This window comes from Chrysochloris asiatica, unplaced genomic scaffold (assembly GCF_000296735.1).
Source record: "Chrysochloris asiatica unplaced genomic scaffold, ChrAsi1.0 scaffold00096, whole genome shotgun sequence".
Taxonomy (NCBI): domain Eukaryota; kingdom Metazoa; phylum Chordata; class Mammalia; order Afrosoricida; family Chrysochloridae; genus Chrysochloris; species Chrysochloris asiatica.
In genome coordinates, this window is record NW_006408614.1 from 745774 (window position 1) to 768558 (window position 22785).

At 42.0% G+C, this 22785-nt stretch overlaps 1 protein-coding gene across 1 annotated transcript in view; it reads right to left on the reverse strand.

Moving 5' to 3' along the window:
- Positions 1 to 22785, reverse strand: part of PID1 (phosphotyrosine interaction domain containing 1) — a 300659-nt gene that overhangs the window by 143650 nt on the left and 134224 nt on the right. The window contains exon 2 of the mRNA XM_006866728.1: positions 9447 to 9593. Coding sequence (XP_006866790.1) covers positions 9447 to 9593 — 147 coding nt within the window. The remainder of the gene's footprint in view (positions 1 to 9446; positions 9594 to 22785) is intronic.

Genomic DNA, 22785 nt, shown 5'->3' on the forward strand with positions numbered 1-22785 from the left:
GAAAGAATACAACCTTGTAGCACATCTTTCTTAATTTTAAAACATTCAATGTTTCCATGTTCTGTTCGAACAACTACTTCTTGGTCTAGGTACAGATTCCTCATGAGTACAACATATATTGCACATCTGACTTTGTTTTGTCACTTATTATATGTGATAAAGAGAATGTGTGATTTCCCATTATTTTTATCACCAGAGGGGAAAATGTGGCTAGGGCTATGCCAAATGTAACAGATATTTGGGGGTAAATCAAGTACAATTATAAATTCAACTAAATACATTATTAAAAGTAGCAAGTTATTACTTTTTTAAAAAAAAGTGTTGAACAATAAAGGAAATAAGATCATGCGGTGCTGACTGATTCTTCGGTGATCACTCACATTTCAAAAGTAACAAAGTTCAGAAAAGGACAGAGGAAAAGTGAAAACATTCATTACTGACCTTGACCTTTCACTACAAAATTAAAACACACACTAATATCTAAAAATCAGTGAAAACAGAGCATTTGAAAGTCTGAGGGGACTCTTAAGGAAATTTTACTGAAATCATTACAATTGCTTCTTTAAGCAGAAAAGGGGTGTGAGGAAGGTATTAAGAATGAGACCACTAAATATCTTTTATCTTTAGTTTTTATTATTCTTATTATTACAGTTGATTTTTTAAATCTCAAAGGAGCTCTGGTAGCGTAGTGGTTACGAATCGGGCTGCGAACCGTGAGGTCAGCAGTTCGAAACTACCAGCGGTTCCACGGGAGAAAGATGAGGCGTTCTGCTCCCGTAAAGATTAACAGCCTCGGAAACCCTGTGCAGGGTCGCTATGAGTCGGAACCGACTCCACGGCACATAACAACAACAACAACAATGTGGGCATTGCTTTAATAAAAAATTCAAATTTATAACCAAAAAAGTCCAGTTTTATAAGGGATGATATCCAAAGTGCAGGAGTCCTGGTGTGGCACTGCAGGATAGTGTGATGGACCACAAGATCAGTTTGCACCTCAGGGTCAGTGATTCAAACCCCACAAACGCTCTTCCAAAATCCTACACAGGGTCGCTACAAGTCAGAACTGACTCAACAGCACTTAATAATAACAATGCTTCCTTGGAGTCCTGGTGTGGCGCTGTAGGATAAGCACTGAAATGCTAACTGCAAGATTAGTGGTTTAAGTCCACCAGCTGCTTCTCGGAAGCCCTACATAGGGTTGCTATGAGTCAGAACTAACTTGATGGTTCTTAACAACAACAACAGTAATTATGGAGCCCTGCTGGTCTAGTGGGTTACCTGTTGGGCTTTTAAAAGCAAGATTAGCAGTTCAAATCTACCAGTAGCTCCGTGAGGGAAAAATGAGGCTTCTGATCCCGTAAAGATCTACAGCCTCAGAAACCCTATATGGAATCATTATGGCTTGATAACACACAACAACATTAGCTATGGCGTTCCTGGTGGTACAAACAGCACTCTACTACTAGTTGTAAGGTTGGAAGTTCAAACCCACCCAGGAGTAACTCAGAAGATAGGCTGAGTGATCTGCTTCCAAAAATCTTATGGAATCATTCTATTGTGCATATGTGGGTTCACCATGATTCTGTACTGACTCAACCAAAACTAATAACATCACCATGGCCCATTGGAGTTCGGTTTTCTGTTATTTCAATCCTAAGCATCTCAAACTACTGCATTCTTAATCCCTGGGGCGTCCTAAGAGTGTGACATATATTCTTGTGGATGCAGGAAGAAACAAATGAAGGAAGGAATAAAGGAGAAGAGGTGGAGGGATGGAGGGAGGGGAAAGAGCGCAGTGAAATGTACATGTCTGCAAAGAGTAAAAATGGCAGAAAAGTAAAATCTGTCTCTCCCCAGATGTCAGCTCATCATTAGTAGGTGAGCTTTACCTCCCTGCAATTAAAGAATCAAAGAGAAGTGAATGTGCTCTGGTTTGTTTATGGGGGGGTCTAAGATAGCATGAAGAGAACATAAATTAGGATTATCTATCATCCGCTCTGAATTTAGTGGAAATAAACACGGAAGAGCACGGGCCTCTATTTACAAAGATTTCTATGTGATTTGTATTCTGTCTTCATATCTACATCAGAAACGTGTTTTGAAAACAGTAAGCAGAATCGGCATTGCAAGGTCCCAAATGACCTAGAAGGAGAAAGGGCTGCAAAGTTGTATTTGATGAGGATGGCAACATAGTCTCATCATTGACTATCAACGATGTTGATGAGTAAAAAAATGGGCCTTTTACGAAAATGAAAACAATAAGAAAATTATGACTGCTTCTATTCAAACCAATTATGAGTTAAACAAACATAAATTTTTAAGTGGAGAAGATAGATACATTTGATGCTAAGTGAATCTATTCCTGTTGAGGTCCTCTGGAACCTCTATAATGAGACAGGAGTCCCTGGGAAGCACAAACAGTCTAGCACTTGGATGCTAACCAAAAAGGTGTGGTTCAAATCCATCCAAAAGTACTTCAAAAGAAAAGTCTAGCAGTCCACTTCTAGAAAATCAGTCATACAAAACCCTGAAGAGTACAGTTCTACTCGGACACACATGAGGTTGTCGTAAGTATGGCAAATGACTGGCTTGTGTGTTTGTTTTTAAATATGAAGTGGGATTGGCAGGACCCTAAGAGTCACTATTTGTCACGTATTAATTTGCAAAGATCGTTTGCCTTCAGGTTTCTACTCAGAGACTTCTCTTCATGCCTTGCAACTGAAAATCAAATGTATCTTTCGTGAGAGATCAGGGACTACCGCTTCCAATTTCACAGAATCTGAGAAAGAGTTCAGTGAAAATTGTGTGGTTTATGAATCATTAACTTGTGTCCTTGCTGGTTCTCAGGCTCATAAAGAAGAGGAGGACAGGAGAGCCTAGCTGGAACTTTACACAACTGCTCGTGAAAAGGCAAGATTTGGGGATGTAAGCATCCCGTGTGCAAGAGCTGGTCTGGGTGAATGCAGGTTGGGCATAAAGGGTGAAGGGACAGGGGATGCCAGGCCACAGAAACTAGACCCAGGGAAGTCAGAGATGACAGAGAGGGAATAGAAGGGAAAGACACATCACGATCCAAGGGTTGATGTTCAGATCCAGCTCTACCAGTCACTCAATGGGACAGGTTTGTGACCCTGTCTATCCTTCCACAAGATCATCTGAAAAATGGGATTACATGTAATACTTAAATCTTCAGGCTGCCCTGAGAAATGAACGGTCTATGTCACAAAAAGTGACAAAGCTCTTCGTGATCATCATGATTTATTTATTACTAGTTTCTTATTACATTTTAAAAGAATCTCACTGTCATCATCATTTCTTGAAGAATTTGAGAACCCTTGGTGTATAGGTTGGACCTGAGTCAATTCAAAAAGAAAACAGCGCCCTCTGGAGGGGAAGGTGGCAATGGCAGGTACAGTCTTGAAGGAGCTATTCTCCCCCTCAGACAGCAGCTCCTAATTAGCAAGAAGCAAGTCCACTCCAACCACACAAGTCCTAGTCAGTCCTCAAATGCCATTTTCCACCTCAGCCCCACCTCCCAGGGTATGTATCAGTTTACACCGTTCTATCAACCTTATCACACGTCATTCCATGGTTCAACTCCTCAAGTTCCAAGGATGGTTCCAGGGGACCCTTTTCACCTAAGCTACGTGGAATATTTTAGATGTCAGACTTGCTCCTCACCAATATTCTGCTTACCTGAAGTAAATTCTCTTCAAACATCTACCCACCCAGGGATTCAGATACCGATCGATGGGTTTCAGAAGCATTTGTGAGGTATTTACTTTGTTTCCTTCACATGGTTACACATCATAACACCCATAGCACCTAGTTTGAATTCTTTTTCTATAATTCCAAATACACATCCCATTTTCAATAAATGTAGGCTTCAAAAAGTTCATGGAAAAAATGCAACTAAAAGATAATGGAATTTTTCCAAGAGCGTTTTAAAGCCCCCTGGTATGAATTTTAAAAAGGGTTATTAACAAGCTGAAGCTACCTAGGATTCCATCCTGTGAGAAGGATTCTCTAGGTGGCTCAAACAGTTAAGCACTTGACTACTAACCCAAAGGCTGATGATTTGAAACCAACAAAGGAGCCTCAAAAGAAATGTCTGGCAATCTGTTTCCAAAAGGTTGCTGCCACGAAAACCCCATGGAAGACAGGTCTCTGCAACACACGGAATGACCATGAACTGGAATCCATTCAGTAGAAATTTGCTTTTGTTTTGTTTTATATTTTAAAGGCAGAAGAAGAAGAAGACTTGGCTATCTACTTTCAAACATCAGCCAGAGAGACTTTTATGATCACACTGTTCCCATCCACAACACAGGCAGTGCTGCGTTCTGTTGTGCACAGGGTCACCACTGAGTCAGGGGCCAACTCAAGGGCAGCCAAAACAGCAGACAGAAGAAGACAGGTATGAACACCTCGAAAATAATACAGCGTTTTTGCTGCTGCAAAATCAAACCCAGAACAGCTCTGACATGAAGGTTGACAAGATGCCCTAATGCATGCAGCGGGTTATACAGTTAAATAACCTTGCTCCAGAAAAATGTGGCAACAACAGAGGGGAACACACACAAAGAAAGACAGAGCTCCCCGCCACCACATGAATAGCCTAGCTGGGCAATCCTGCCAGGACCCAGGGAGAATACAGATCAGAGGGGAAACTGGAAATCTAACATTAGCAAGGCCTTGATGGTGCTAAGAAAAACCCTTTTCCAACGCTCCCCTTCCTTTGCTTCCTCTTGCCTCTCTCCTTCCCCAAACCAAAAGTCCTGCCAACACAACTTGAGAGCTGTCAGGGAAAAAGAAGCAGCCCTGTGTGAAGAGGCAGAGCCCTGTGCGCGGCCCTGCAGCTGGGCCCGGCTGCACGATGTTCATTATTCCTGGCAGGCGTGCATCCCAGCCAGAACTCCTCCTGCAGCTGGTATTTGGTGGGCTAAGTTACCGGCAAGAATCAGCGATGAAACACTGGACTTTGTTCTTGCTGATGATCTGAAAGAACTAGGGAACGGGGAGGCCTGGGAATTTTAAACAGAAATTTCCAGGCTCAAAAATTGAACTTTTTTTGTTGTGGGTGGTTGCTTTTGAACAAAAGACTAGGACTGTGAACACAAAGGTGATATAGTCCTTGAGAATTAAAGAAGGTCATTCTAGAACATCTACAGTTAATGTTTAAATTAATAAACTTTATAGCATATGATGTGAGAAAGAAAGAAAGAAAGGGGAAAAAAAGACACCCTGGAGGTTTTCTTGCTTTGGAAAGACTCATAAAGCTGGAAAGTACCTCCTGAGGTGTTGGTCAGGGTCCCTGACACGAGGTTATGATATCTATGCCTGAAATCTCCTCTTCAAGATTTTGAGGGATGGAGAGTTCATAAATACTTTACAGCCCAGTGGCATGTGTTCCCACCTTGCATGCAGAAATCTTCACTGCGTTCAACAGAAATCACGGCTAGCTTCCCTCTGTCCCGCTGGCCACTTGGTCAGGTACCTGCGTAACCCTTCTCCCTTTGGAGCCTGCTCTTCTGAATTCTTTTTAGTTTGTTTATTTTTTCAATATCCCCTTAGAAGAGAAATGACTCCATAAATCTTGAATTCTATACACTTTGTCCAAAAAAAAAAAAGACGGCTTTTCTTCTCCTAGCAAATGTTACCAAAAAATTGTGTGTGTGTGTGTGTGTGTGTGTGTGTGTATTATACGTACTTCATTTTATTAAGCTTCTTTTTGTGGCATTTTGCGATGCTCCTTTATTTTCTTTACAAATGGAAGTCTGGTGGCCACCCTATTTCACGCAAATCTATGGACCCTGTCTTCCAACAGCATGTGAAAGCATCTTCCGTCTGGATGTCCACTTTGGTCATCCTCCAACTGTTTCACAATGCTATTTGCCCATTTCATAAACTGCAATATAGTGTCAACATAACTTTTCTATGCACTAGGAGTCCCGGCGTGGAATGATAGGATAAGCATTCGAACCGCAAGGTCAGTTTGAACAGCAGTGTCGGCTCTTCAAACTTACCAGCTGCCGCTAAGAAACCCTATACAGGGTCACGATGAGCCAGAATTGACTCGAAGGCACTTAACAACAGGCAAGATAAAACAGGAACAGACAAGTCATTGTTGCTGCTCCAACCACGGACACATTTTTTATTTTTTTTTAAAAATATAAAGTCATAGAACTCACTGACCTAAATCCTTCTGATGGTTTTCATCTAATTAGAACAAAAATCCAAACTCACAAGAATAGCCTTAGCGCTCTCTGAGCCTGAACCCCATCTGATTCCACCATTCATCAGAAATGTTCTCAGAAGTCTGGGCACATCCACCCATCCCTTTCTATTATGAAACACGCCAATCCCGTTTCCACGTCAGGGAGTTTACACTCCTTACTTGGGGTTGGAGGTTCGCATCCACCCAGAGGCACCATGAAAGAATGGTTAGGGAATCTACTTCCAAAAAATTGACTGATGAAAACCCGATGGAACATGGTTCTACTCTGACACACATGGGGTTGCCATGAGTTGGAATCAGCTTGGCAGTGACTGGATTGAGTTTGTTTCTGGATTGTTCCTTCTGCCTGAAGTCTTCACCCACAGGTTCTTCACAGAGTGGCTTCTCACCGGTCATCGATTGTTGGCCTGTACTGGTCACTCTTCCCTCCAACTAGGAATCAAATTCCATAATGATGCTGGTCCAACTTGCTCAGCCATGCCCACATGCCGGCCAACAGTGAGCACTTAGTATGTGTTTGTGGAAAGGATGAAAGTGCATGAGATTTTGAGCACAATGCTGTGGTCCAGTATCGCTGGAAGGTCAAACTCGTCCACAGTTATGCGCCCTGGTAGCTCAATGGTTAAGTGCTTCACTGCTAACTGTAATCCACCCCGAGGCTGCGTGGGAGCAACACCAGGCATGGTGATCTCTTTCTTTAAAGACTCTGTTGTTGTCAAATGCAGTCCAGTCAGCTCCAACTCAGAACGACCTTGCATATGGTTTCTGAGGGAACCCTATGAGGCAATTTGACTCTGCAGTTCCACTTTGTGTCTACGAGTAAAAATTAACTTGTAGGGACAAAATGTGAGAAACGGTGTCGATACCCCAGACACTGCCTCGATCCCTCTTGGGCACTAGTGGGTCAGTATAAACCCCTGACTAGGACCTTACCCCAATGGGTCTCTAGACGGAGAACTGGGGAAGACCACCTTATCCCATATGAGGTCTCCGATGAGTTATCACAAGTGCTTATCAACAAAAGCTCAAGAAATCCAATCTGTACTCATTTTAGTGAGAGTGAGGCTTTTTTATTTGATTTTGTAAAAGTGGGTGTCAAACCCAGAAGACAAGGGCCAATGCACCACTGGGTCTGAGAAAGTCCCTCCCCAGTGTCCCCCCAGGTTCCTCATCCATTGAGTACTACAGGGTTAACCATCTTCCTCAGATATCCCCTTGATGGTTGCATTCTTATTTAAAGTTCCTAGTTGACTAAACACATCCCTTCTCTTTCCCCTTCCCCATGAGCTTCTGTTGTTACACTAGATGGCAACTTCCTGGACTCCCCTCATTCCTGAAGATGGACCATCTTAAGAGTTGTTTCTCACAAATGCAATAGCAGCAAGGAGGGATGAAAAGCTCTGTCAAGACAGAGGAATCAAGCCTTGCTACACTAACCTAGAAAGCAACAAAGAAAGGAATAGTTCCCCAAGATTATAATGGATATCCACATGCAGGCATGCATTTTCTGCATTTCCTTGCCCCTTATTTTATTTTCAAAATTCAAAACAAATTTCCAACAGGGAAGTATGCATAAAACATCTTTTCTTTGTTACCTCTAAGCCGATTACCATATTCACCAGCTCAAGTGAAAGAGTAACATGTTAGACAGAACCCAGAAGCTGACTGAAATTATACACTTCATTTCTGCTTCTGTTTTCATGTCAGCATCACCGTTTACATGAATGAAAAATGTGTCCTTTATAGATTCAGAGGCAAGAAAATTAGTATAAACTTTGAGAGAAGAATCAAAGCAAAATATCTAAAATTACCCCAAAAAGGACTCAGTGAGGACCAGTGTTGGGAAACTTGAGGGTGGGTTTGGGGTTTTGTTTTGCTTTTCCCCATTCTTTAAGATATGTTTTACTCAGACTGAGATTACAAAGAATGAAATTATCATTCAGAACAAAATTTTTCTTATGAAGTCCAAAGTTCCATGTTATTAAGTGTCATTGAGTTGGTTCTGACTCTTAGCAACCCTGTATAGGGTTTCTGAGAAGCGGCTGGTGAGTTTGAACTGCTGATTTTGCTGTTCAAACCAACCTTGTAGTCTAATGCTTATCCTACAGCGCCACACCAGGACTCCCTAGGGCCATAGAAATATGCATAAAATACCATTTTACTGATAAAATAAAATGCATTTTATTGATTTTAAAGTCTGCATATTTCATGTGCACCCCCAAAATGATGAAAAATGTTTTATCATTCAGAAGGAAAAGCAAGCTATGAATTCACACTACCAACACTCGACACTCAATGAACTTATTTGAGAAGTCATTTTATGGTCTCTCTCTTTCTCTCTCTCTCTTTTTTTATTTTGAGTTACCAGGTAGCCAGGCACTCATGGTAGAGAAGGCAGTTGACCATGGAGGTGACTAGACCCTCAATCCGTTTCCTCTACTGATTTCTGCTTCTCCATCTTTCTCTGTTCCTCCAGACGAGTAGAGACCTACCATTGGATTTTGGATGGCCATATGCTACCTGTTAAGATCCCAGGCACTACACAATGAACTAAGAGGGAGAGGAGAAATACTGAGAAACAATCCTGAGCCATTTGATTGGGGTATCTGGCAAAATGAGGACCCTATAAACCGGATGGGTCTTGGCTATCATTACTGATCCTTCTGATCAAAGATTTGTTAGAAAAATCCCCATCAAAAGGGGGAAGAATGTAGAACTGAATTTCAAATTCTCAACTTCTGGAGCAAGTAAAGCTAGAGAAGCCCAAATAAAACTACTGCTCTTATGCAATCTTGAAACTTCAAGCCTTAAACAAAACATACCCCTGGAGTCTTCACTGAACTAAAGGTTAGTATACTTTGAGAAAGTACGTCTACTTTGAGCATTATGCTCTTTTACATAATTCTGCACGTGAGATCAAACTCACAGCAACTTGAAAGGTTAGATGAGAAACTCAGGGGGCATTAAGCCAAGTCCATGGTGCTGGGACAGTCTGGGTAAGAACGGTGACATTGGTTGTACAGTTTGAGGAAGTGAGTCCATGTCAGTGAGTTGTCCATGTCAAAATGGTTGGAATGGTGTATGACTGTGTATATTGTCACCAAAACAAAACAAAAAGTTAGCATAATGAAACAATCATCTATTAAGACTGAGTGCCCTTGTGTCTGTCCTACCAGGAGAGCCTCTGCTGGCCCGGGCCACATACCTTGCAGCCACTGTGGGCTCGTGTCTTCATCAGAGGTGTGGTGGTGCACAGTTCAATGGCCTCGGGTTCATGGAAGATGACGGCTGGGAGAGGTTCCTTCTTCAGCGTGAGGACATTCAGTTTAGATTTCAGCATGGTCTGAAAGTGCTGAAAAGCAGATGAACAAACCAAATATAGCTCAAATTTTTTGTATACTGGGTACAGTACATGTTATCATAAGGAATTCTGATGGAACACTGGTTAAGTACTCAATTGTTAACTGAAAAGTCAGCAGTTCAAACCCACCAGCTGGTCTATGAGAGAAAGATGCATAGGTCATTTTCTGTGATGACTGCAGTCTCAGGACCTTCAGGAGGCTGACTGACTCTGTCCTCTAGGGTCACAATGAATCCAAATTCACTTGAGGGCAATGGGATCTTTAAGTATCAAATCCAGTAGCATAATCGTCACGATTCCTAATTAAGGTAAAAGCTACTTCACATGAAATGATCCATTTTAGAGTGTAGGCTGACCTCTGCCATATACTAAGTTCTGGTAGACAGCACTAGAAGCAGTCTTACTCACACGAAGTGGGTCAACCACACTGCTGGGGTTATCTCAGGTAACATGACCTGAAAATATAGGTCCTGCTGGGCCACCATCATTAAGGTCAAGCTTAGTCACCAGACACAAAGGCAGACTAATTGCTGCTGACTGGCACATATCCTGCCCCTGGGATTGCACCTGGTGCCCAGCAAGTAAAATAAATAAACAAGAGAAAAGAGTGCTTAAACTGGGGATATGAAAATAATAGAGTTCAAATTTTCAATAGAACATGTTAGAAAGCCTCAGCTATTTCATTCTTCAGATCCCCAACGTCTCCAGACAGGCAGGCCCATGGATGCATCTGTCTGTCAATTTATTCCATCTATATATGAGAACCACTGGGCTGGTCTGTGGGGTAAGCACTGGACTGCTAACCATGAGATTAGCAGTTCAAATCCACCAGCCACTCAATGGGAGAAAGACAAGCCTTTCTGTTCCCATAAAGATTTATAGACTCAGAAACTCTATACAGGGTCACTGTGAGTCATAACCAACTCAATGGCAGTGAGCGAGAGAGGATGTTCAACCAGACACTGGGAGGCACAGCTGGATCCCACAGGAGATCTGAGTGGCTGGTTGGAAGGAGACTTAAGTCAGGTGACAACTGCAAATCTGCATAAGTAGTCCTTCAGGAGAACCAAAGAGAGGAGGCTAGAATAATTTGAGAGTGAAATACAGAAAAATGATTCTTTAAAAACCACAAAAAGAGAAATGTTTCCCTTTTGTGCTTTTGGTCCTTTGATGCCCACAGTGAAAGGAAAAAGGCAAAGAGGGAAATGAAATCTGGAATATTTGATGAAATAACTGGCTCTGCAATTATATCAATTTTCTGTAACTCTGACTGGTGGGATAGAAATGTGAGCATTGTAGTCGTTTCTGATAAGAGACGCTCATCCCCTTCTTCTAGGAAGACAGAAGTCTCTATAGGCCCCTTAGCATATACTACGTGTGGGATGCAGTTGCTGGTCATACTTTCCCATCTTCTACCATTGGGAAACAACACGTGATACCGAATGACCATCAGAGTATGTCTGTCTCTTAGCCCTGACCAAAGGATCTGATTCACAGGAAACACAAGATTGGCTAAACAGATCCTTCTGGAAGATAGATATGGGGTTGGTAATCTGGAGGAATGATACAAGTTCAGAGTCACCATTGACCTTCTTGCCTACCAAGTTCAGTGTGAGAACAAGACCACACAGAGACAATCAAAGCTAAGGACTGTAGAGACACAGACTTGACAGTGCTGAGCCTCTGAGGCCAGCTCTGGTTAACTCAGCTCCACCCAGGGACTTGCCAAGAATGAGCCCATAATTCCCATGCTTGCAACTAATTGGGTCCCAGTAATACAAATATAATCAAAGAGCATCTATAAAAATAAAAAGCAGTTCATTAGCAAAAATTTAAATGGCTTTGTAAATTTTAAACTACAGACAGGCACAATAATACTATCTTTAAAATAATAATGCATCCTGCACTTCATTATTGGACCTTCCTGAACCCTGCTGAATAAATAGCCATTGCTCACCTAATGCAGGGATTAGACTGGCCACTATCTCCTTGTCTAAGATAAAACCACCATAAGCTATCGCCAATAGGAGACGAACTCCCAGTCTCAGGAGACAGTCAAACAGTGGACCTAGAATCACACCCAATGTTCCTGGTCAGTGCTTTGAGCTAGTTTACAAAGACCCAGGCATTATCAGTGACTTTGCATTTCCCAGCCTCAGTTTTCACATCAGTCAACTTTAACATCATGGTGGTGGTGGTGGTAGTGTGCCAACTCATAGCAACCCTACATAGAGTTTCCAAGGTTGTAAATCTTTACGGAAGCAGAAAGCCTCATCTTTCTTCCGTGCAGTGGCTGGTAGTTTTGAACTGCTGAGCTTGAGGTTAGCAGCCCGACTTGTAACCACTACGCTATCAGAGCTCCTTGTTAACATCATACATTACAGCAAAAACTCAAACTGGTGACTGTCCACGCCTTCATGACTACTGGAAACCCCACTGGTCACACAGTAGAATCGCTCCATAGGGTTTTCTCAGCTGACATGGGGTGGTGTTGTAGGATAAGCACTGGACTACAAGGTCTGTTTGAACTACAAGGTTGGCAGTTCAAACTCACCAGAAACCCTATACAGGATCACTATGAGTCAGAACCAACTTGACGGCACTTAACAACAAAAACAACAAATCTATACAGAAGAAGGTCACCAGCTTGTCTTCCATGGCATTGCTGGGTGGGTTCCAACCAACAACTTTTAGATCAGTAGACAAGCCAAACCACTCTGCCCTGTTACATATGGTATCACTTGGTCTTTCCATGGACAATAAGGTTCCTAGGATGGATTAGACACAGTGGTAACAGCAATGGGCTCACTGGAAGACCGGGCAGAGTGTCATTGTACTATGTACACTGTACAGAGTCAGAACTGATTGAAGGGCACCTAATAGCAACAACAGCAGAGACAATACAACTTAAAAATAACAAAAACAGCATGTAAGAGAGGAGCTTGAAGAGGTTGCTACTCCCAAAGGAAAGATGCAAGGAGCCCCATACAGAAAATGGGTTATTCATCCTTTAAAAAGCAAAGTGAATAGTGTTGTAGAAAATTAGGGCACTGCCCCCCAAAATGAAACAAAGCTTTCTGTGCTGGGCACTTTATATGGGATCCCAAAATAGAACCACTAAATCAAGTCCCATTATGCGGATGGTAATCTCCATGCTCTGTATAATTTTACAGTTGGCACTTCCTACTTCTATTCAGACATTAATCTCTGCCAGTTTAGCAGACGGGGATTTACATATTTTACCAATTCAAATCAGGTCTCTCTCACCTTTGTATTGATTCTGCATCACACAAAACATAAAACATCCTTGGAAGGTCAGTCCTGTTTCATCTCTTTATAAAATAGTTGGGCCCTAGCCCTCACTCAAATTAGAATCATTAAAATTTTAATCCTTGGTCCATCCTTGTATTTTGAAGTTGGACTATAATGGCTAGTTTTAACTTGCAAATTACAGATTTGGTCATGCCCTAATCAAGCTTCAAAGATTTCCCAAATGCTCATCTTAAGAGAGCCACAAGGAACAAGTGAAGGAATTAAATTAATGAGAAACTTCAGTACCCCAGAGAAATGCTCATTTGTCCAAGTGTGTAAAAACAATGAGGGTTTGACATTCCATTCATAATCACATTTTGTTTGTCTTACTTTGGGTGTATACTGGGAATCACTTGCAGATGTCTTGTATTTTATATCACTTGTTTTGAATGAGACCCCAAATATGAGAAAAGAGATTATGATGACACTCTTCTGTAACCATCAGTAAGTCTGCTGCTGGTTCTTTTGTGTAAGACTGGGTCCCATTGCTGTTGCTTTAGGGTCCTATCAAGTAGGCTCATCTCAGATTGACCTTATAGACAACAGAACAAACACTGCCCAGTCCTGTGCCATCCTCACAATTGCTGTTATATTTGAGCCCACTCTTTCTACATCCATCTCACTGAGGATCTTCCTCTCTGTCACTGACCCTCCACTTTACTATGCATGATGTCTTTCTACAGGGACATTGTGACAACGTGTCTAACGTAGGAGAGACAAAGTCTTGTCATTGTTGCTTCCAAAGAGCGATCCAACAGTACTTCTTCCAAAATAGATTTGCTCGTTCCTCTGGTAGTTCGTGGTATATTCAGTGCTTTTCCCAATACCATAATTCAAATTAATCGATTCTTCTCCAGTCTTCCTTACACATTGCCTCATTTTCACTTGCATATGGGGTGATTGAATTTACTATGGTTCAGGTAGGTTCATCTTAATCCTCAAACTGGTATCTTTGATCTCTGACACTTTATCAAGGTCTTCTATAGGGATTTGTCTAATCCAGTATGGCTTTGATTTCTTGACTGCTATTTCCATGACCATCGATTATAGATCCAAATAAAATGAAATTTTTGACAACTTCAATCTTTTCTCTATTTATCGTGATGCTATGTACTTGTGAGGAATTTTATTCTCTTTACATTGAGGTACACTCCATACTGAAGGCTGGAGTCTTTAGACTTTAACCAACAAGCAACGTTGTGTCATGTAGTTGTTTTTAGGTGCCATTGAGTCAGTTTCGACTCATAGAGTCCCTGTACACCGTTTCCAAGGAGCAGCTGGTGCATTTGAAGTGACGATCTTGTGGCTCAGACCAACCTTGTGGTCCAGTGCTTATCCTACAGCACCACGTTGCTAATGACTATCTGATTCTAATGCAATATGTCATTTGATTTCTTGACTGTTTCTTCCACGAGTATCAATTGTGGATCCAAAGAAAAGGAAGTCTTTGATAACATCAATATTTTCTCCATTATCATTATGTTATTACTGGTCACTTGTGAGGATTTTTGGTTACTTTATGTTGAAGTACAATTCATTAATGAAGACTGTAGTCTTTGATCTTCATCAGTAAGTATTTTGAGTATTCTTTGCTTCTAGCAAGCAAAGTAGTGTCATCTGCATATCGCAGGTTGTTAATGAGTCTTCATTTAATCCTGATGTCATGTTCTTTTTCATATAATACAGATTCTCAGATTATTTGTTCAGTATACAAATTGAACAAGTATGGTGAAAAGGCAGAAGCCTGGTGCACACCTTTCCAGGTTTTAAACTATTCATATCTCCTTGTTCTGTTTGAATGACAGCCTCCTTGTCTATGTACAGGTTCCTCATCAGCATGATTCAAATGTTCTAGAATATCCATTCTTCATACTGTTATCTGTCGTTTGTCACAATGCACACAGTCAAATGCCTCTGCAGAGTCAATAAAGCACAAGAAAACATGTTTCTGGCATTCTCTGCTTTCAGCCATGATCCATCTGACATCAGCAATGTATCCCTAGTTCCATGTCCTCTTCTGAATCTACCTTGAATTTGTGGCCGCTCCCTGTCAATGCACTGCTGCAACCTTCTTTTGAACTATCTTCAGAAGAATTTTACTTGCATGTGAAGTGAGCCTAATGATATTGTCCAACGATTTCTCCATTCCATTGGGTCGCCTCTCTTTGGAATGGGCACAAATATGGAGCTCTTCCAATCCATTGACCAAGGAGCTGTCTTCTGCATTTCTTGACATAGATGACTGAGCAGCTCCAGATCTTCATCAGTTTGTTGAAACATTTGAATCTGTATTCCGCCAATTCCTGGGATCTCGTTTTTCACCAATGACTTTAATGTCGCTCCGATGCCTTCCTTCAATAACATCAGTTCTCCATCATGTACTACCTCTTGAAACGAATGATCATCTATCAATTCTTTTTGGTACAGTAACTGCATATTTTCTCCATCCTCTTTCTATGCTTCCGGGATCGTTCAATATGTCTCCCATACAATCTTTCAAAATTACAATCCAAGGTTTGATTTTTTTCCCTTCTGTTCTTTCAGCTGAGAAATGCTGATCATGCTCTTTCCTTTTGGTTTTCTAACCGTAGGTCTTTGCATATTTCATTATAATGTTTGACTATGACTTCTAGAACTGTCCTGTGAAATATTCTGTTCAGCTCTCTTCCTTCCTTATTTCTTCAAGTTGTTTTAGCTTTTCTACATTCAAGAGCAAGTTTCTGAATCTTATCTGATATCCACTTTGGTATTTTCTTTTTTTCCCATCTTTTAAATTAACTTTTGATTTCTTCCTGCATAGTATTCTTGATGTCATCCCACAACTCTTCTGATGATATTCATTAGTGTCTAATGCACCAAAACTGCTCTTGAAACAGTGGGATATGTTCCAGGTCATATTATGGCTCTCATGGACTTGTTTCATTTTCTCCAGTCTCAGCCTGAATTCGTATATGAGAAATTGATGGTCTGTCGCACAGTTGGTGCTGACTTTGTTTGTGCTTCTTCACTGTCTATTTCCAAGATGTGGTCAATTTGATCCCTGGGTATCCCATCTGTGAGGTCCATGTGTCTTGCCACCTTTTATCAACATAAAAAAATATCTGCAACGAATAAGTCATTGGTCTTGCAAAATTCTATCATCCGATCTCCAGCATTATTTCTATCATCAAAGGCACATTTTCCAACTACTGATTCCTTTTTTAAATTTACATTTAAGGCATTCCAACTAAATTATCAATGCATGTTGATTGTAAGCTTGATCAATTTAAGACTGAAGAAGTTGGTTGTTGCTAAGTCTATCGAGTTGGTTCTGACTCATAGCAACCCTGTATAGAGTTTCTGAGGACTGGCTGGTGGGTTTGAACTGCAGACCTTGTGGTTCAGTGCTTATCCTACAGCACCACACCAGTAGTTGGTAGATTTCTTGCATTGAATCTTCATTAGCTTTATTCGTTAGAGTGTAAATTTAAATAATAGTGGTACTAACTGATCTTTCTTACAGGTGTGTGGATATTATTCTAACACAGACCACATTGCACTTAAAGACAGATTTTGAAATGTTCTTTTTGACAATGAATATGATGCAATTCCTCTTCATTTTTGTCATTCTTGTCAGAGCAAACCATTCGGTTGTCCAATTCAACATGGTCAACACCAGTCCATTTCAGCTCACGATGTCTACAATATGAATATATTCATATGCTCCATTTCATTTTTGATGACTTCCAATTTTCCCTGATTCATGCTATGTACATTCCACTTTCTGATTATTAATAGGTTTTTGAAGTTGTTTCTTTATATTTTGAATTGTGCCCCACCAGCAAATGTCCCAAAAGTTTTACTCCATTCACATCATTAAGGTCAACTCTACTTTGAGGAGCGAGCTCTTCCTCCAGTAGTGTTTTGCATTCCTTCCAATGGAAGAGCTCATTTACCAGACAATGTTATTCATAAGGTTTTCAGTGGCTAATCATTCAAAAGTGGGCTGCCTCTTCTTTTTATCCTGTCTTAGTCTGGAAGTTCCACTGAAACCTGTCCACCATGGGCGACCCTACTGGGGGCATGGCTTTCAGCATCACACAAGTATGACAAACTGACAGATGCATGGTGTCTATATAGATAGATTCACACAGCAAACAAACCTATGGCTGTGAGGTAACATAATGGGCTATGTGCTGGGCTGCTAACCACTTCAAACTAGTCACCAGCCGCTCACAGAGGGGGAGACATGAAGATGGTTGTTCCTGTTAACATTTCCAGCCTCAGTAACACAAAGGAACAGTTATACTCTGTCCCATAGAGTTGTGGCACTGTGGGTTAATGCGCCAGACTGCAAAGCCGTTTGAACTGCAAAGTCGGCAGTGCAAGCGCACCAGCTGCTCTTCGGAAACCCTGTATAGGATCACTATGGGTCGGAACCAACTCCACGGCACTTAACAACAGCAACGTAGACGTGCTAGGAACATAGACATACAAAAGATGGGTTGTCCTTCCCACTTCTGTAGTGTCTACCACAATTAAACTTTACGTATACTTTAGCATGCCAATGAAACTTATTGTTAAGCATGAGTTGCAAGCCAGCAGCCCAAAGACATATTTGGTCTATAGATGTTGTTGTTGTTGTTGTGATTAAGTGTCAGTTGCTTTGGTTCCAACTCATAACGACCCTATATAGGTTTTCCAAGGAGCAACTGGTGAACTACAACTGCTAACCTTGTGGTTCAAACTGACCTTGCGGTCCAGTGCTTATCCTACAGCACCACACCAGGACACCAAAACTTTGTTTAATGCACAAATTGCTTATGGATTTAAAGGGGGCAACAGTATTCAAACACTGAGCTGTGTAATCTGACAAAAGCTACTTGAGTTCCTCACGCCAACAGTTAGCCTTGCCTGGTTGCTGAAAAGATTTCCTAAGTATCTGGGAGTTTTCCTCTGCAATTCACCTTGGTTTACCCTCCCCCTCACCACCAGCTTTCTCTTCCTGACTGAATAGCAGTGGACAATGCTACACTCACTTAACGCCTTACAAACGTCCCTTCTGCACATCATGATCTTGACCCTTCTAGACATTTCAATTTGCAAATAAGCCCTGAAATAAAATAACAAACGCTAGGAACACAGACCCAAACCAAAGCTATAATTTATATATGAAGAATCAAGGAAAGATTCCTCTTTTTCAACTCAGTCTTTCAGTCTTGGAGGTGGGGCTTTCCTTCTGATCCTGCCCACTCCCCACAACTCCCAGCAGTTAACCAGTTACCACTCATGGTGACCTCCTGGCTGTCAGAGTAGAACGGTGCCCCGTGGTTTTCACTGGCAGATTTTTCTGGTGCAGACAGCCAGGCCTTTCTTCCAAGGCTCCTCTGGGCAGAGTCAAACCTCCATCTTTTCAGTAGCAATTGAAAGATTGCCACCGTCTTGGGCATTATACCTGTTCTCCCTTTCACGAGTCATTGTGAAATCATGAACCCTGCGACTATCTATAAAATGAACTACTGAGAATTTCAGAAAATAAAATATGGAAGAAATCCTACAGATGACCTAGACCAGCACCCCCCCCGCCCCCCTCCAACTTCAGTGATTTAAAAAAAAGCTAGAATAATAAAATCTGAGGTTCAATCCTGAATCTAAATATCACTTTGGCCAAGTTGTATGTGTCCTTGGAATCTCAGATAGTGTTATGTGCCGTAGAGTAGGTTTCAACTCATAGCAACCTTGTATAGAGTTTCCAAGAGCGGCTGGTGGATTTGAACTACTGAACTGTCAGTTACTTATCTTGCACAGTGCTACACCAGGGCTTGGAGTCTCTGCTGTTGTTGTTAAGTGCTGTTGAGTCAGTTCTGACTCATAGCGACCTTGTATAGAGTTTCCAAGGAGTGGTTGGTGAGTTTGAACCGCCAACCGTGCAAGTGAAATGCCCTTGTGGCCCAGTGCTTATCCTACAGTGCCACACCAGGACTCCAGACTCTCAGATACTACAACATAAAACAGGAAACAGGCGATCCTTTCTGGAAAATTGATATGAACATGTCTGGGTAAAGGACAGAGGGGACGGAGGAGAGAAGAGAGAAATCTCTGAGTGTCAGAGATATCATAAGGATTTTTGTTGTTGTCTTCTTGGCTAGTGGATGTCGAGTGGATTTCCTCTCATGGCAACCCCGTGTCTTCCAAGTGTGGAACTTCTCCATTGGGTTCATGTCACTGAAACCTAAAAATACTACATAAAGTCATGGTGGCACAGTCGTTGGCAGTTTAAACCCACCAGATGCTCCAAGGGAGAGAGATGAGGCTGTCCACTCCTGTAAGCATTTATCATTACAGGACTCCTTGGGGCAGTTTCACTCTGTCCTAAAGGGTCACTATGAGCTGGAATGGACTTCATGACAGGTTCAGACTGCGACATTCTGTGGCCAGAGCCCAGCTTTTTTAACATTCTGCAACATTGCCTTCCTTAAACCAACGTGCATTCAGTACCTAGAAGAGGGACTGAACACATTAGATGTACACACAATAGTACTTCTCGTCTGGTCTCTCCCCACTTCCTACCATTAAAATACAGACAACCATCTAAAAACAACTAGGAACATAAATACACAAGTGTTGTTGGTTGTCATTGAGTGGGTACTGACTCATAACGACCTGGGCAGAGTAAAATTGCTTCATGGGGTTTCAAGGCTGTGACCTTCGAGAAGCAGGTGGCCAGCAGCGTTTTAACTGTTTGTACAATCCAGGGACTCCACAAGGGTGGTTGCTGTTGGCAAGTGCCATTGAGTCAGTTCAAACTCACAGCTACCCTGTATAGGGTTTCCGAGGAGTGACCAATGGATTTGAACTGCCAACCTTGCAGTTAGCTATAGCAGCACACCAAGACTCCCTTGTGGTTCAATAACATTTGTTATTGTTGTTGTTACATGCTGTCGAGTCGGTTCTGACTTACAGTGACAATGTATAGGATTTCTGAGGATCGGCTGGTGGGTTTGAACCACAGACCTTGTTGTTGGAAGTCCAGTGCTTATCCTACAGTGCTAGGTAGGCAGTAGTTTTTCCCACATTGTTGAATCAGACATTTAATCTATTTTCTTTCCTGTGCGCTCTTGCTTTTTGTTCATTTGTATTCATAGTTTAAAAGCCAAAGTCTTAATATTAATTTGATGCCAATTTAAGAATGGTTAATTTTAATGAAATGATAGTTGAGGCGTAGATGAATAGACACTCTCGGTTTTGTTCTTTGATACATACTCCAGGGATCCGTGAAACACAAGGCAGTCTTTGACAACCTGACCCACAGAAAACAACCTGAGTGTTCATCTCCCTCCAAAGTATGAAGCGTGGGCATAGAGCAGAAACTAAAAACAAACACAGGGAGTAAACACCCTATGAAAGAAGACAAAACAATGCAAGATTTGAAGATCAAACACCAAGACACCAAGCTTCCAAGTACCATTTCTCTTAGCCAGTCTCTGACTGCATCCTCAAAGTCATCTTCCTGTTCTAACCTGAAATGCTTCCCTGGAGGGTTCAAATGTAACAATGACCCTGAGGGTGGTGCAGGACTGGGCCCTGTTGCACCCTGCTGTGTACTGGGTCTCTAAGAGTACGAATCGACCTGAGGGCACCCAACATCAACAACAACAGGGGTCAGGGAAGTCTCTGAGTGATGTGAACATTACCATAATGCATTGCTAATCAAGTCAAGTCAACTCAGAAGTGTCTTGGAAAACTGGCCTGGAAATCTAACTCTGAAAAACCAGCCACATTGATTGTCCTGCATCCTTCGAGAAAATCTATTATCATTACCCTTTTGTTGTTGTTGTCATTGTAAAGTGCTGTCGCATTGTTTCTGACCCATAGTGACCCTGTATAGAGTTTCACAGGAGTGGCTGGTGAGCTTAAACCACTGACCTTAAGGTTCAAACCAAGTTTGCAGTCTAGCGCATTAACCCACAGCACCACACCAGGACTCTGCAATGGCCATTTTGAATTTCTTCAAATCAGTCACATTACCTGAGCTGACCTCTCTGCCTCAAATATAATTGGCCCAGCAGATTCCCTTGATCCTTTTTTTTGATAAAAGTGGCAGCATCAATGGGCTTAAGCATGGCAACAATTGTGAGGTTGGCTCAGGCCCGGGCAGTGTTTCATTCTGTTGTGCATAGGATGGTTATGAGTCGGTACTGATTCGATGGAACCTAACAACAACAATGAGACTGAAAAGCCCTTTGAATTACAAGGTCGGCTATTCTGGACAGCACTTAACAACAACAAATGAGACTAAGGACTCCTGGTGTGGCTCTGTGGGTTAATGTGCTGGACTGTAAAGTCATTTGAACTGCAAAGTCGGTGGTTCAAGCTCATTAGCTGCTCCTTGGAAACCCTGTACAGTGTTGCTATAGGTTGGAAATGATTCAAAAGCACTTAACAACAACAATGAGTTTGAGGACTCCTGGTGAGGCACTGTGGGTTAATGCGCTGGACTGCAATGTCAGTTTGAATCACAACTTAGGTGATTCAAGCTCACCAGCTGCTCCGTGGAAATCCTATACAGGGTCACTATGAGTCGGAGTGGACTCAGTGGCACACCACCACCACTAGTTTTATACATTCTGTTCATACGTGCCAGGGTTGATTCTAAACAAATGTGTTCAACATGTCTCTGCGATCTGTGGATGGCTGCAGACAAGTTCTCTATATAACACACTTGTCTTACTCTCACTGTTGTTGTTAAGTGACCGTGGAGTGAATTCCAACTCACAGCAACCCTGTGTAAGGTTTCCAGGGCAGTAAGACTTTACAAGAGCAGAAAGCCTCATCTTTCTCCTGCAGAGTGACTGGTATATTCCAACTACTGACCTTGCAGTTAATAGCCTAGCTTGTAAACCACTATGCTACCAGGGCAGCAAGACTTTTTGACATAACCTTATATATGTGCTAAACTTATTTATGTCACATACCTTTGGTTTCATTTTCATTTAATTTTGCACTAATCAAAATTCCCCTCCAGCATTATGTGTGGCTGATGCCGAACAGAACATCATCTTGGCAGGGGGAGAAACTAAAAATAATTGTGTCCCCAGGCTTGAGGTGGTCAGGAAGGCAGCATGCTAGAGCTTTGGCATGCCTGGGCTTTGATCAAGACTCAGTGGAAAAGGTTGCACTGTTGAGTCCCCCATAGAGGACAGAATTGATACTATATGACATCTTCAGGAGGGTAAAAGAGTCCAAAGTCAGCCACGTCTGGGGACACAACAAAAGTCTAATATTTTATTGATTTTCCTCTCAATTATCACAGTACCTCTAATTCTGGTGTGGTGCTATGGGTGAGTGAGCTGGACTGCAAAACAGGTTTGATCCACAAAGTAGGCAGTTCAAGCTCACCAACTGCTCCTTGGTAACCCTATACAGGGTCACTATGGGTCAGAACTGGCTTGATGGCACTTAACAACAACAATGGATTCATTAAAATGACTCACCACCCAACACAGGCAAACTGACCTCCCTCCCTGTTTTATGCCTGAATGTGTCTTGTCCCATAATCACCATTTCCATAGCACTTGGGTTGGCGCTGTAGGGTAAGCACTAGACTGCAAGGTCAGTTTGAACCACAAGGTCGGTCAGTCGTTCAAACCCACCAGTCATTCCTTGGAAACCCTATACAGGCCTCTATGAGTTGGAACCTATTCAAAGGCACATAACAACAACAAACATACCCTGGTGGAGCTTTGGGTTAGGTGTTGGGCTGCTAATCACAAAGTTGGCAGTCCAAACCCATCAGCTGCTCCTCAGGAGAAACTTGAGGCTATCTGCTCCCATAAAGATCCACAGTCTTGGAAAATATACACACAGTCGGAATCAACTCATTGGCAGTGGG